Genomic DNA, 15,364 nt, shown 5'->3' on the forward strand with positions numbered 1-15,364 from the left:
ACATGGTGGCCTGCAGGCAAACATGGAGTTAGAGAGGTAGTTGAGAGTTCTGTATCTTGCCCAGGCAACAGGAAGTGGTCTGAGACACTGGGTGTGGCTGGCTGGAGCTTCCCTTGGGGGCCACTTTCTTCCAAACCACCACACCTACCCAGTCATCTCTTCAGCCCATTTTGGTTCATCCTTTCCCCCTCCCCCCCCTTTTTTTTTGCCCCTTCTGCTTTTAAAAAGGGTCCCATGTAGACTGCTCTTGCACTCACTAGTAACAGTTTATCTTGAACTTCTAATTTTCCTGCCTCCACCTCCCACATGCATATACCAACATATTAGATTGATTTAAAGTTGTACAGACTATTGTGAAAGAAAAAAATAAAAAGATTCATACCTTTCAAGAGATTTTCATATAGGCTCTCAATAGTTAACAGCAAATTATTTTCCACAACTAATCCAAATACAGCCAGCCAATGTTTTTTAAAGCACTGCAATAGATTTATTAGAGTCCATGGTGGTTTCAAGTAGAGCACCTAGAAAGTATTACAAAATTATCATCTACTGTTTATTAACCTGTTATTTAAACATACCTATGTAGGAACTTATACATATCCCTAATGAAAATACAGCTATTCACACTATTTTTATATTAAGATGTGCTAATCACAATTTTAAAGAGGTAGGTCTATTACAGATTAATTTTTATAAAATTCATATTATTAACCTTTAGTTCCATAACTTTTATAAAAAAAAAAAGCAAACTCTAGTTAGAGAAGTAGTATAGTTTTAACCAGAATGGTACCTCAATCTATTTATTTCTTTTTTTAAGTTAATGCTTTTGCTATATTTTATGTGAACAAGTGTTTCCTGCATATATGTCTATGTACCACATGCGTGCCTGATCCCCACAGCGGCCAGAAGAGAGCATCAGATCCCCTGGAATTGTAGCTACAAATGGTTATGGGTAGCCATGTGGATGCTGGGACCTGAACCTGGCTGGGTCCTCTGCAAGAACAGCAAGTGCTCTTAACACTTGAGCCACCACTCCAGTCCCTCAATCTTCTCTTCTATATGGTCATTTCCATAAGCAAAACAATCTAAATATTTCATACTAGAAGAGGGAAAAATCTATATGAAAAATAATCAAATGCAACTGTCACTTGCTACACTCTTACAAAAACATATTTATAGATAATTGGTCTCAGTTTAGGAAGATATCAATGCCTTTTTCTTTTCTTTTCTTTTCTTTTCTTTTTTTTTTTTTTTTTTTTTTTTTGGTTTTTCGAGACAGGGTTTCTCTGTGGTTTTGGAGCCTGTCCTGGAACTAGCTCTGTAGACCAGGCTGGTCTCAAACTCACAGAGATCCACCTGCCTCTGCCTCCCGAGTGCTGGGATTAAAGTTCTGAATCATTCATACTTCTATGAAATATCCAATATATAACAATCCTCCTAAATCTTTTATTCTTCTTCATTATTTTTGGATAACAGCAAATATATCACACTGGCAAGTTTTAGAATCTTATTGAATAGCTAGAACAAAGGCATCAGCTACAACTAATGGGTTATAACATTTCTCTTAGCAAAAATGTGAATTTGAAACAAGTATTAAACTAATTTTTACAGCTGGGCAGTGGTGGTGCAATCCTTTATTTTCAGCACTTTTGAGGCAGAGACTAGTAGTTCTCTGTGAGCTCATGGGCAGTCAGGACTGTTACACAGAGAAACGTTGTCTCAAAGAACCAAAAACTAAACCAAAGTAATAAACTAAGTTTTGTAAGTATGCTTGCTAAATTTGATGTTTTAGTATTGAAATTTAGTATGCTTGCTAAATTTAACTGTAGGAAAAAAAAGACATTAAGCTAAAGAAATTAAAAATTCCTTAATTTTTAAAAACAACTTGTTTAACTTTATTTTTATGTGAATTGGTGTGAAGGTGTCAAATCCCCGTAGTTACAAACGGTTGTGAGCTACCACATGGGTGTTGGGAATTGAACATGGGTCTTCTGGAAGAACAGCCAATGCTCTAAATGCTAAGTCATCTCTCCAGCCCCCAGAATATCTTATTATGATCAATTTTTACTCTCATATTTACATGGCATAAAAGTCAAATATAGAGTGAGATACGGTGGCGTATACCTTTAATCCCAGCTTGGGGAGGCAAAGGCAGGCAGACTGCTGTGAGTTCAAGGCCCACCTGGTCTACATAGAAAGTTACTAGATAGCCCGGGCTACACAGAGAAACCCTGTCTTGAAACACACACAAACATAAAATCAAATATACAGACATTTTGTCATACATTTTGAACAAATCAAATTGAATGAGCAAAGTATTTATATATTGTTTATTTTGCTTGGTCTCTTGTACCCCAAGCTCACTATATAGCCAAAGATAATCTTGAATTCCTGATCCTCTTATATATACCTTCAGGTGCTAGGACTATAGGCATGTATATCAGAAACGATTTATGTGGCATTGGGAATAAAACCTGCAGCCTTAGGTTGCTAGGCAAACATTCTACTAACTGAGCTATATCCTAGTCCTTGTGCAAGAACTTTAAGGATTCAATTTAAGCTCTAGGAGGCCAATGTATCAAATATTCACAGTAGATGCACAACAACTATTAGTTAATTTAAAACAAATACAGAATTTTCCCTTGGAGTACCTTTTCTTTCTCATTTTTCCTTAATATATCAATATGTTCACAGTGAAATAAATACTATACAAACCTAGCCTATAAGAAATGTTTATCATATAATTATCAAAAAGTTATTACAAGGCCAGCAATGGTTCAGCATATTAAGACACTTGTCACCAGGTCTGACAACCTGGGTTTAATCATGACAGGAGAGAATCAATTCCTGCTAAGCTGTTCTCTGACTTCTATAGGAGCACCAAGGCAAACACATACCTGCATACATGTACACACTTGTGCACACACAAAAAACAAAATAAATATATAAAATCAATTTGAAATTTTTTAATTATTATAAAACTTAGAAAAATGTGATAAGGATTACTGTAAAGTTTTTTAACATACACAAATATCTTCTAAGATAACCAATCATCAATAATAAAAAGAAATATCAACTAATATAACTATGTACCTCCATCCAAAGATTTCCAAAAGCAATTTTCATTTCTGTTTCTAATATTGAAGATAAAGCTGTTCCAAGAGATTTTTCAAAATCACATATAATGTGCTCAAGCACAATGGACAGTCCAGAATTTGTAGATTCTTCCTTAGATGTCTCCTGTACAGGTGCTGTTTCTTTAAAGACAAAGTTTCAGGTTTTACCAAAAGAGGTTATCTCTTGTTTTGAGACAGGGTTTCAAGCAGTACAAGTAGGTCTCTAAGTTACTGTGTAACTGAGGATAACCTTGACCTTCTGACCCTCTTGTCTCTATTTCCCAGTGCTGGAATTACAAGCAGGCATAGCCATGCTAAGTTTATATAGTACTAGGATCAAACATAAAGATAGGGTTATGCTTGTTCTAGGAAAGTACTTGACTAGCTGAGCTACATCCCCAGTCCCCACTTAGGGTTTTTGACAAAAAGCAAAAACAACCCCCCCCCAAAAAAACCCTAAAATGTTTTTTTACTCAAATGGAAATATGAAAAAACCATGTTATTTTAACTAAAATAAATTTTATTATTTGTGTGTGTGTGTGTAGCAAGTGCTTTTATCCATTAAGCCATATCACTGGCCTCATTTTGCATATTTTTAATTATTGACCATCTCTTAACATTAAGGTACTGTTTTTATTATTTAAAAAATATAAATGAACAAAAAAAAAACAGTAAAATAAAAAAAAATAGCAAAATGAAACAATGAAACAAGAAGCCCTCCCCCCCCCCACACACACACACTGTTAGTCAGCTACTCCAGGGCATTGGGCCTATCCTGGAGTGTGGTTGATATACCCAGCCAGATTCCATTGGAGAAAACTGATTTTCTCATTCCAGCAGGTATCAATTGCATATAGTTCCTTAGCTAGGGGAAAGACTTTGTATATATTTCTTCTCAGGGCTGAGATGAATTTTAATATTTTTTTCAAACAGAATAATTATAAGAATGCCTTATTTTCTATTTACTTTTTAACTACTTGGCAACTCCATCAAAATTGGTTTTCTTTCCCAAAATGGTGCATATTTCAACCCATATCAATAAAGTGTTTTAAAATGACCAAAGTTTCTGGCTTATCTACAGCCATGTCAACCTCCTTTAAAATAAGCTTTTATAAGTTCAGCTGTTACCATTTCATTAACATTATCCTTTTATACTTGAAAAATCACTACAATTTCTTTACAATAAATTCAAATACTAAGTGACTCATCTCCACAGACACCAGCTAAGGGTTTAGAGTGACAGTAATAGAATGGGCAAACTGAAGTTTACTCCTGAAAAACCATAAACTATAATATCCTGTAATTCCTCCCAAATATCATTTTGAGTATCATGACAAAGAAACACTATTCTCAAAAAGGGAACAAACCAGTATATATGAGTGCATTAATATTTATACAATTACTTAGATATACAAGTTATCTAATGTAAAAAGTCAACAATTGCTTTCTCCACAGAGAAGAGGCCAGAAAAAATAGTCAGATTCCTGGAACTAGAGTTGTTTGTGAATGTTGGCAAATGAACTCTGGTCCTGTGAAAGAGCAGGAAGCACCCCTAAGTACTGAAAGTTTCCCAGAAAAAGAAAAGTTGTAGTGGCATATTAATTATTTTGATAAATAAATCTTGCCTGAATGAGAACACAAGAACAATGGCAGTGGGTTTTTGATCCTACTGCACGTACTGGCTTTGGGGGAGCCTAGGCAGTTTGGATGCTCACCTTAGGAGACCTGGATAGAGGTGGGCGGTCCTTGGGCTTCCCACAGGTAAGGGAACCCTGACTGCTCTTGAGCTGATAAGGGAGGGGGACTTGATCGGGGGAGGGGGAGGGAAATGGGAGGCAGTGGCGGGGAGGAGGCAGAACTCCTTAAATAAATAAATAAATTTAAAAAAATAAATAAATCTTGCCTGAAGACCAGAGGCAAAGCTAAAGCCACTACAGATCAGGCAGGTATTGTGACATCTTTAATCCCAGGACTTGGGTGACAGAGTTAGATGGATCTCTGTGAGTCCAAGGCCACTTTGGGCTACACAAGATAAATGCAGAAAGAAATCCAGGGGATGGTCCCTCACCATGAATCCCAGTACTAGGGAATCGTACACCCTTAATCCCAGCTCTAGAGGGTATATAAAATGAGAGGAGACAGAGGCTTGGTCTGTTTAGTTTGCAGTCACCCAGCCTTGGTAGAGGTAAGACTTCTCTAGCAATGTAGTAGTTCATCAAATCATAGAATAGATCATTCTAATAAAAAGTCAGTATTGCCCTTATATTTCTTAATTATTAGTTTAAACATTAAGAAAAAATTATTTTACTAGAATTGTATGATATCTGATTTTTCTGTATTAATAAAGTATTAGGAATATGAAATTAATTTTTAAAAAAATTAAAAAGTTTCACTTCAAAAGAATACTTACTACAACCATTAATAATTTAAAAGATACATTTTGCAAGGTACAAGTTCTGCCCACAATGATTATAAATAAGTAAATGTGAGAAAATGAATAAAAATAAAATTAATTGGTAAAAGTATATGGAGATAAACAGCAAAAATAGTAATGCTTGCTTTTGCATTTTTATAATTTTCATTTAATACTTGAGTAAGTATTCTAAACTTGCTATTATATTTAAAATGTATTAGATAAAAATGTACTATTAGTTTTAAATGTTTCCAAAAATATTAGTGCACAAGAGGTACTTCTTTCTAATCATTAATAGTAAAATTACCTGCTTTCAGTGGTTGCTTAGAAATACAAGGCTGAGGACACACACTTGTGTTCAGAGCTAAAGATACTATCTCTGCATCCAATTCTTCTTTACTGAGTGACTTCACACCACTTATCAGTCCTTTACTTCTTAAATTTCTATCATCCCTAAAGGTGTGGTTACAGGAAAAAAAAACATTTTAGAAGATCAACTATATGTCAATTCAGAAACACAAGTTATCAATATAAACATTAAAAATGGTTAGAAATTTAGAAATGAACTCAATAAAAGCATTTATATGGGACTAAAGGGGTTGTTTAGTGGTTAAGAGTACTTCCTGCTTGTTCAGAGCACCAGATGCCCCTGGCACCTGAGGGTTCCTGCACTCATACTCACATGCCCACACATACATAAACAAAATTAAAAATTATAAAAATAAAACTTAAAAAAAGATTAAGGCTTAGATTATTTGAAGTTTCTATAAACTTCTCTTTAAGCACTAGCAATAGCCCATAAATTTCATGTGGTGCCTTTCAACCGTCATTCAATATTTGTACTTGTGTGCTCACGCACACATGTGTCACATGCACAGGTGCCGCAGAGGCCAGGAGAGGCTGTCAGATTCCCTGGAAGTGAAGAAGTTCTAGGTAGTTGTAAGCTGCCCAATGTCTGGTTGAAAATCAAACTTAGGTCCTCTGCAAGAGGAGTGCATGATTTTAACTGCTGAGGCATCTCTCCAGCTCCTAAGCATCTTCTTAAGAAACAAGGAAAAAAGGGGGAAGAAAGGCATACCAGTACTTTCTGGGATGATCAATATGTTTTATATATTGACAGAAATATGAACCATGCTACTGTGTCAATTTGATAATGCTGATAGTTATTAATATATCTGTGCATTCCAACAAAAGTACATTTTTTTCTCAAAAACAAATAACTAAAAATAATCAAGCTAGGTAGGGAGTGAATAAAGATATGGATGACAGAAAAAAACAGCAGACTCTTAATAATTGTTGTAGTTACATTAGGATTCCATTCCTCCCTGCCTTCTAGAACTGGGAATTGAGTCTAGGGCCGCATGGATGCTAGTAAGAGCTCTGCCACTCAAGTATATTTTCAGTCCCAGGAGTTTATTGTTCACTTTGAATATTGCTGGAATTCTTCATAATATAAATAAAGAAGTACCGTTTAATTTTTAGAACAATAAGGGCAGCGAGTGAGGAAGTAGAAAGCATGATAGTGTTAAGAGTAGTAAAGGGGAAAGTAGCATGATTTAATGTGGAGTGGTGGCAGGGAGATAACAAAGAGACCCAGCAGAACAAAATATGAAAGTATGTTCTTTACACTAGGACTCAGCATAGGACTTTGGAAACAGATCAAATATGGCACTTTTCACTCACTTAAAAAATAGTTTAAATTAGGCAGAGTTCAGGGAGTCCTGAGGAAGAGAGGAAAGAAGGATTGAGCCAGAAGGGTCAACGGCACCACAAGAAACCAGGGTTCACAGGGACTCACTATCAGGGAGTCCATATCCTAGGTCTTCTTAATACATGTTATAACTGTGTAGCTTGGTATTCTTGTGGGGCTCCTAACAGTGAGCAGGGCTGTCTGACTCTTTTGCCTGCTTTTGGAACCCTTTTCCTTCTACTTGGTTGCCTCATTTAGCCTTAATATGAGGGGATATGACTAGTCTTAAAGCAACTTAATATGCCATGTTTCGTTGATATCTCTAGAACTGTCCTTTTCTGAAGAGAAATGGAGGAAGAATGGATCTGGGGAGAGCAAAGATGGGGGGGAGGCGGGAGGAGAAGAGGAAGGGGAAATGAGGTTGGGATGTAATACACGAGAGAAAAATAAATAGAAGGAAAAACCAAGAGTTTATTTTTTTAATAATGATAGATTTCAAATGTCATCAAAATACAAGTAAAACTATCAAATAAGTAGGTGAATATATTAGCCTGGAACTTAGAAGAATCATATAGACCTGAGATATTAATTGAAGTTGTTAGTTCAGATAGTTCAGATAGTAAATCTAAGGGAAACACTTAAAATAATCTGGAGCAGTGGATTCTGATTCCAGATCTCCTAATCTCATGAGGAGTCTGCTTTCTCATCTCTTTAAATGAAATTTGCTTTCCAAGGTTTCAAAGAAAATAATGCATAGTATACTGTATTGTTTCTTCCTATTACTACTTCAACAACTGATAACAAGTGTAACATCATCACCATCATTATCCATGCAGCCAAAGACATGCACTCTCACAATAGGTACAAGTTGGAAGAAGACTTCTACAGCACACATTTAAACATTTACAGTATCAACATTTAAAGAAAAGCCCTGTTGAGTGCAGCAGCACATACCTTTATTCCTACTACTCAGAGCACAGAAGCAAGTGGGTCTTCATGAGTTTGATGCCAACCTGCTTTACAGAAAAATTCTAGGCTAGGCAGGCAGTGGTAGCTCATGTTTTTAAACCCAGCACTCAGGAGGCAGAGGCAGATGAATCCCTGAATTTAAGGCCAGCCTGGTCTACGGAAGAATTCCAGGACAGCCAGGGCTATAAACCCTGTTTGAAAAAGCCAAAAGGAAAAAGTTCTAGGCCAACCAAGGCTACATGGTTATATGAGCTCTAGGCCAACATGAGCTACATGGCTAACTTGTCTCAATTTAAAAAATTAAAAAAAAAAGATTTGACCATGTGCTAGGCACTACTCTAATTCCTTTACATACATTACCTAATAAACCTTATGAAGCAGGTATTCATCCTTCTGTTTTTTAGACACAAAGAAGCCAAGTTAGAAAAACTGTGGAGAGTCATACAGCTGATAGCTGATAGACCTAGGACTATAGCCAGGGCAAATTTACTGCAGAAGAGGCACCCACAAGGTAATGTAACATAAGGTACCTTCTCCTTGTATATAAATAACCAAATTTTTGCCTCCTATGACGAAAATTCTTTACGATTTTGAAATCAACTTTCCATTCCTCAAAGTATTCTGAGTAGTATATCGGTTATATTGAAATAAAAGCTCATTCACTTAGTATCTCATTCCTCTGGGATCGTGTATCATAAAAAATAATAGCTGAGTATGATTTGTGGCAGATTTAGAAAATTAATTGGTTGATCCTTAATTTGGTGAATAAAATTTCTAAAAATTCTTTACCATAAGCTATTATTTTAAAAAACAAAACAAAAACACAATGACTATGACACTCACGTGCACAGGATAACAAGAGAATATGGAAATAATTCCTGGTACTGCAGACAGCATTTTAATACTCGATCATCATTGTTCTCATCACTCAATCCATCTGCAAATGGAAAGGTAACTGTCAATAAGTATATCAGAAATCTAGACATTGCTTGAGCATGTTGACTCATGCCTGTAATTCCAGTATTCAAGAGGCTGAGGCAGGAAGAGTGTCACAAATTCAAGGCTGGCTTGGGCTACAGAGTAAGACCCAGGCAATGGGGAAAAAAAGCTAGGGAGGAAGCAGGGAGGGCTGGGATAAGAGTTCAGGTAATAAATAAGTGTCTGTTTCTTCAGAACAACTGTGTTTTCCCATGTACAGGTGCACATACACAAATATGTATATACACACATCAGAAAAATTCACCTACACAAAGATAAGAAATCAGGATATCACCTGAGTAATCTAGGCAATATTTACACATTAAAACTATGTAGGTTTTAAGGCAATGAAGCTACTCTGATACCAGCACAGTGGATACATGTCACTATATAGTTCTCCAAACCCATACAATATAAACTAGGCGACAATGATGTGCCAAAGTGGGTTCACTGATTGTAATCCATTTCTTTTTTCTTTTCTGGTCTTTTGAGAGAGAGGGTCTCTCTGTAGACTTGGCTGACCTAAAACTCACTATGTAGAGCAAACTGGTTTTGAACTCACAGAGCTCTGCAGGCAACTGCCTCCCAAGTGCTAAGATTAAAGGCAGGAGCCATCACACCTGGTTGTAATATATATTTTTTTAAAGATTTATTTATTTATTATGTATACAACATTCTGCCTCGATGTATACCCGCACGCCAGAGGAGGGCACCAGATCTTAGTACAGATGGTTGTGAGCCACCATGTGGTTGCTGGGAATTGAACTCAGGACCTCTGGAAGAGCAGGCAGTGCTCTTAATCTCTGAGCCATCTCTCCAGCCCCCTGAAATATATTTCTTACTCTGGTGGGAAGTACTGATTATAAGAGAATTATTATGCATGAGAATAGAAAGAATATGAGAAATTTCTATAACTTCTGCTCAATTTTGCTGAAAAGCTAAAACTTGTCCAAGCTTTTATTTTTTAAAACATATCTGAAAGACAGAAAACTCATTCAATAAAATAAAGACAGGAAAACAGTATCTTCAGAACTCTGATCCAGACATCACAGTCTATAACTAAATTTCTTGTTATCTGTTTTTCCTTAACATCTAAAACACTGCATTTAGAGAAGTACAGGAAAGGAAACATGACTCCTTGCCAGAAAATGCAAAAAGTGAGCATACACTGGCAGAGTACAGGAAGGGTAAGGAGTTCAAAGTCATCTGCACTTACATAGTGAGCTCATGGTCTGCCTGAGCTGAGACCACATCTTGAAAAACCAAAAAGAAAAGAGGGCAGAGAAAGGTAGAAGAGAAGAGGAATAGAAGGGAGAAGGGGGAAGGTAGGGAGATAGAGGAGGGAAGGAAGAAAAAGAAGGGAAAGGGTTAAAGAGAGAAGACAGGAGAGGAACAAGAGAAGAAAGGAGGGAGAGGGAGTAAGAAAAATGTAAATCATTATAAAAAAAAGGGGGGGGGCTGGAGAGATGGCTCAGCAGTTAAGAGCACTGGCTGCTCTTCCAAAGGACCTGGGTTCACTTCCCAGCACTCACATGGCAGCTCACACCTGTATGTTAACTCCAGTTCCAGGGCTTCTGACACCCTCACACAGACATACATGCAGGTGAACATCAATGCACATCAATAATTTAAGAAAAAGGGAAAATCCAAAGTTCTATAGCATAGTCAAGTATGCATAATAACTATTATTTAAATAAGAGGGGGAATCTAAAGTTCCATAGTATAGCCAAGTATGCATAAGGAACTATATAATCATTATCTGTAGCTGGGCAGTGGTGGCGCACGCCTTTAATCCCAGCACTCGGGAGGCAGAGGCAGGCAGATCTCTGTGAGTTCGAGGCCAGCCTGGTCTACAAAAGCTAGTTCCAGGACAGGAACCAAAAGCTACGGAGAAACCCTGTCTCGAAAATCAAAAAAAAAAAAAAAAAAAAATCATTACCTGTGAAATACTAACACAGCCTAAGAAAGAATAGGAAAAACAATAAGACAAAACCAAGGACTCCCAAAATGAGCCAAAAATTGCCACAGTACCCTTTCCATTTCACATTTTTATAAAGGACTATACACTGTTAATTTTTATATCACTTCCTTCCAGTAATAAGCCAGTACCTAAAAAAATCTTTATCAAGGATAAAGACACCCAGGAACAACAATACTTACAAAGTTTTTGGGATGCCAGTTGTAATGACTGACCCCACAGCTTTCTATCTTGACTTCTGAGACTTTCGTTGATGAAGTGAATTGCAGGCACAGCTTTGTGCTGGACATGTTTTAATAATTTTCCTGCCTTCATGCGATCTAGCTCTTGCACAACCACCCAGGGAATTATTAACACAAGTGTGTCAAAGCCTAAAAACAGAAAGATTTCTTAGAATCCAACATGCATTAAGTTTCTACATCAGTTTCTGTAGAAGTCGAAGTTTTAAAGTACACAGCCTCCAGGCCATCTTGATGGCTTTACGAGCAAGTACATTTGCTGCCAAGTCTGAGGACCCACATGGTGGCAAGATAAACGGAGACTCCTACAAGCTGTCGGCAAGTTATTCCCTAACTGGCACACATATCCTATGGAATGTTAAGAATTTAAATATTAAAAACTATCAGATTACAAAAAGAATGAATTTAGCAAACATGAGTACTATAATCAAGTTTTGCAATTGAAACAATTTCACAATAAACAAATAATTTTACATACTGTTAATTTAAACCATTTCTTTTTTTTTCTGTGACTGGATATTTCTTTTCAATAATAAGCCAACACCCAAACAAATCTTTATCAAAATTTAAATATGCTAAGTGGCATCCAAAAGTATATTTTAAATTTCTAGATTAGAATATTTTTTAAAAAAATTCAGATGATGTAATACAACTGTGAGAAAAAACAGCTGTTAATATAGAATATCAACTCAAAAAAGAAAATCAGAATCTGTGAATTTTTATATATACCTGGTATCTCTGTAGTCTTCAAAATTTTAACAAATTTGAGATGATTCATCAGAATATTTGTGTCAATAACAATTAGAAGCTTTTTGTCTGTGGCAGTATTTACTGGAGAAGAAGAGCAGAGGTAGGATTTCACAACACTTGAAAATACATTATGACCAAATTTGGGGATCATAAAAGTACAGACAATTTATTGAACTTAAAAACCTGTCTTTTAAGCTTAAGAGTAAGAGGTAGTACTATAATTTTTATAGTGAATTCAATATAGCATACTAATTTAGATAACCTTATTTGAGACAGGAATATATATAAGACTATAAAAAACAGGCTGTCCTAGAACTCTACATAGCCCAACATAGTCTTGAACTCTTAACCCTCCTGCCTCAGCTTCCCAGGTGTTGGAACAACAAGCATGCACTATGTCCAGTATTTTGAATAACTGTTATTATGTGTTCCCAGCATTAAAAATTTTACTATATTAACAAGGAAATCATGAAAATAATATTGTTAAGCAAACTGCCTTCTATCTGATCAGCGCTTTTATATGACTAAAAGAACTAAAAGTTGTAAATAAGAGCAAGCATAAAAAACAGTGCATAACCCGATTATTCTTGAGAAAATGTCTAATGGTCTAATAAGATAAGAAATTCACGATTATCATTTTAAATGAGCACATTGTAATACTTTCATCTGTACACTGTAAAACCTGAATGTTAGTGCAACAATTCTTAGAAAAAAAGCACAGATCATAAAAATTAACAGAGTATACCAGCAGAAGAATGCACATCATCTTCCACCAAGTCAATTTCCATACTCATTAATTCTCCGGAAGGTGGAACCACAGGTAAATGCACACTTTTTCCCACACGTGCAGCATGGAGCTCTTCTACTATCTGCATCTAAATTGTAAAAGACCCCAGTGAAATATGTGAGTTACTTACTAAAGATATTTAATAAGAAAGCAATACATCGCAAACACCTTAGAGAAATAGAGACAACACAATAAAGCATATGGATTTATAACCACATGGTTTTAAAATCAATTCCTTTCTGTAGCCTTAGGCAAGCAACTGTTTTACTACTTTAGAACTTGCCCATCTATAAAGAATATTAAATTTGTCTATTTTATGATTTTTATATAATTAAGGTTAAGTCATGTGAAGTTCCTTGCCTAAAACCTAGCATGTAGACAACAAAATAAGTTCACTGTCATGTCTATTTCATCTCACTTTGAAGAGTCAGCTTTCTCTATCTTAATGTGTGTAAACTGAGTGTGAACTAAGGCAACAGCTGAGAGCTTGCCCAGCATGTGTGAGCCCCTGGATTCAATCCCTGGCTCTGTGTGTGAACTAAGTGTGAACTGAGGAGACAGCTGAGTGCTAGAAAGTTTGCTCAGCATGTGTGAGCCCCTGGATTCAATCCCTACCTCTATTAAAAACCAAAAATGTTTCATCCAATGTCCTTGACACTTCTAATATTGTTTATCCTCTATCAGAAACTAAGCTAAATCTTTTATTATTAATTATATTATACTTTAAAATTTTATTTGCATTGGGCAACACAGGAGTGAATGCATACAAGCATCTTTACCCCCCAAGCCATCCCATTGACTCTGCACTATAAATCTTAAGATCCTTCTCATTTTACATGTACTTCTCTGATGGTATTTTGATATAAAAAAATTAAATATGGCTGGGCATGGCATCACACACATACAATTTCAGCACTCGGAAGGCTGAGGCTGGAAGATCATGAGTTCAATTCAAAGCTAGCCTTCTTTACACAGCAAAAACAAGGCCAGCCTGAGTCACACAGTGAGAAACTGTCTGATTTAAAATTTAAAGAAAAAAAAAAGAAGAAACAAGAATATGTTCTATCTTTAAAGCAGTCAGGAGAAGTCTTTTATCAAGGGGCACTGACTCATAAAACAGGAAAAACAGTATTACAAATAAAAGTTATCAACAATATTAAAGAGAAAAGTGCAAAATGTTAGTGAATTTTAATTTACTCAGGCAACATAAAATTTACACAATAACCTTATAAAGATAAATCAGAAGATTCTAGGTAGAAAATATAGCAAAAGACAAAAAGATAAAATACTGTGGACTTTTATTTGACAATAACAATTTCATCTTATTGCTGAGTTGAAAAATGAAGAACAGGTTGGGGTCACATTACATTTTGGCAAGTCTAGGTATAAATATGCAAAAGCATAGCATTAAATCAAAATAAATTTAACTTGTAGTACATGAACACCACCTTCTGTCTAAAGTAGAGTAGCTTATTAGAAACAAAAGCAAAGTCTCCCAGTAACCACCCCACGCTAGGAGAACCTTATACTGCTAGACAAGCACTCTACCACTGCATCGCATCCCTAGCCCCTACGAATGGTGTTTGATGACCTAATTAAAACTTACAAACTGATCTTCCTAGTAAATCAATATACAGAATTCTTTTGGAGTTTAAGTTGGGACATCATTATTTTCATACTGTTTTTTTACAGATAGTTTATTAAAAGTAGCAACTGCTTAGCTAGGCATCCTGGCATATACCTGTAACTACACCATTCACGAGGTAGAGTCAGGAGGATCACAAGTTTGAGATGATCCTAGGCTGTATAATAAGACCCTGTTGCACACTTTTACATACACACTCAGAGAGAGAGAGAGAGAGAGAGAGAGAGAGAGAGAGAGAGAGAGAGAGAGAGAGAATGAACTGTTTGAATTTCTTTAAATAAACAAAATAAGTAAGTGCATCAGTAACCTCTTCATCTGTATCTTGGATGTTCTCAGACGACACTGAAGAACATGGTGTTTCAAAATTCTGAAATGAGAAAAGGATTTTGAGTTAAGCCTTATGTGGTGTATAACAGCATCACTGAATTCAAGTAGTCAGCTACTAGAACTGATACTCATCCTGCCCCCAACAACAAAAAATAAAAATATGTATTTATGTTTGTGTGTGTAAGTCAGAGGACAACTTGGCAGAGTCAGCTCTCTCCTTCCTCCGTGTGGGTCCCAAGAATCAAAACAAAGTCATCAGGCTTGGTGGCAAGTTACCTTCATCCACTGAGCCATCTTGCCAGCCCCCACCCTATTGACAAAGAAAAATGTTTCCAAACATTAATAAACACCCTGAGAGATAAAACTGCGCCTGTATGAGAAATCACCTCTAGAAAAGACCTGTTCTCCCAAGTCATAAAATGTGAGTCATACTCCTTAGGGCTTTCAGTCATTAAGTATTCTTCTTTCAGTA

General features: G+C 36.1%; 1 protein-coding gene across 8 annotated transcripts in view; it reads right to left on the reverse strand.

Annotated features, from left to right (window-relative positions):
- Swt1 (SWT1 RNA endoribonuclease homolog) overlaps positions 1-15,364 on the reverse strand; it is a 76,804-nt gene that overhangs the window by 35,281 nt on the left and 26,159 nt on the right. For all 8 annotated transcript variants that reach the window (XM_075988203.1, XM_075988204.1, XM_075988207.1 and 5 more), the window contains 8 exons: positions 14,873-14,932; positions 12,879-13,008; positions 12,113-12,214; positions 11,327-11,515; positions 9,032-9,125; positions 5,837-5,982; positions 3,094-3,257; positions 383-521 (listed from right to left, as the gene is read on the reverse strand). In XM_075988203.1, coding sequence (XP_075844318.1) covers positions 383-521; positions 3,094-3,257; positions 5,837-5,982; positions 9,032-9,125; positions 11,327-11,515; positions 12,113-12,214; positions 12,879-13,008; positions 14,873-14,932 — 1,024 coding nt within the window. The remainder of the gene's footprint in view (positions 1-382; positions 522-3,093; positions 3,258-5,836; positions 5,983-9,031; positions 9,126-11,326; positions 11,516-12,112; positions 12,215-12,878; positions 13,009-14,872; positions 14,933-15,364) is intronic.

Source organism: Microtus pennsylvanicus, chromosome 10 (assembly GCF_037038515.1).
Source record: "Microtus pennsylvanicus isolate mMicPen1 chromosome 10, mMicPen1.hap1, whole genome shotgun sequence".
Classification (NCBI taxonomy): domain Eukaryota; kingdom Metazoa; phylum Chordata; class Mammalia; order Rodentia; family Cricetidae; genus Microtus; species Microtus pennsylvanicus.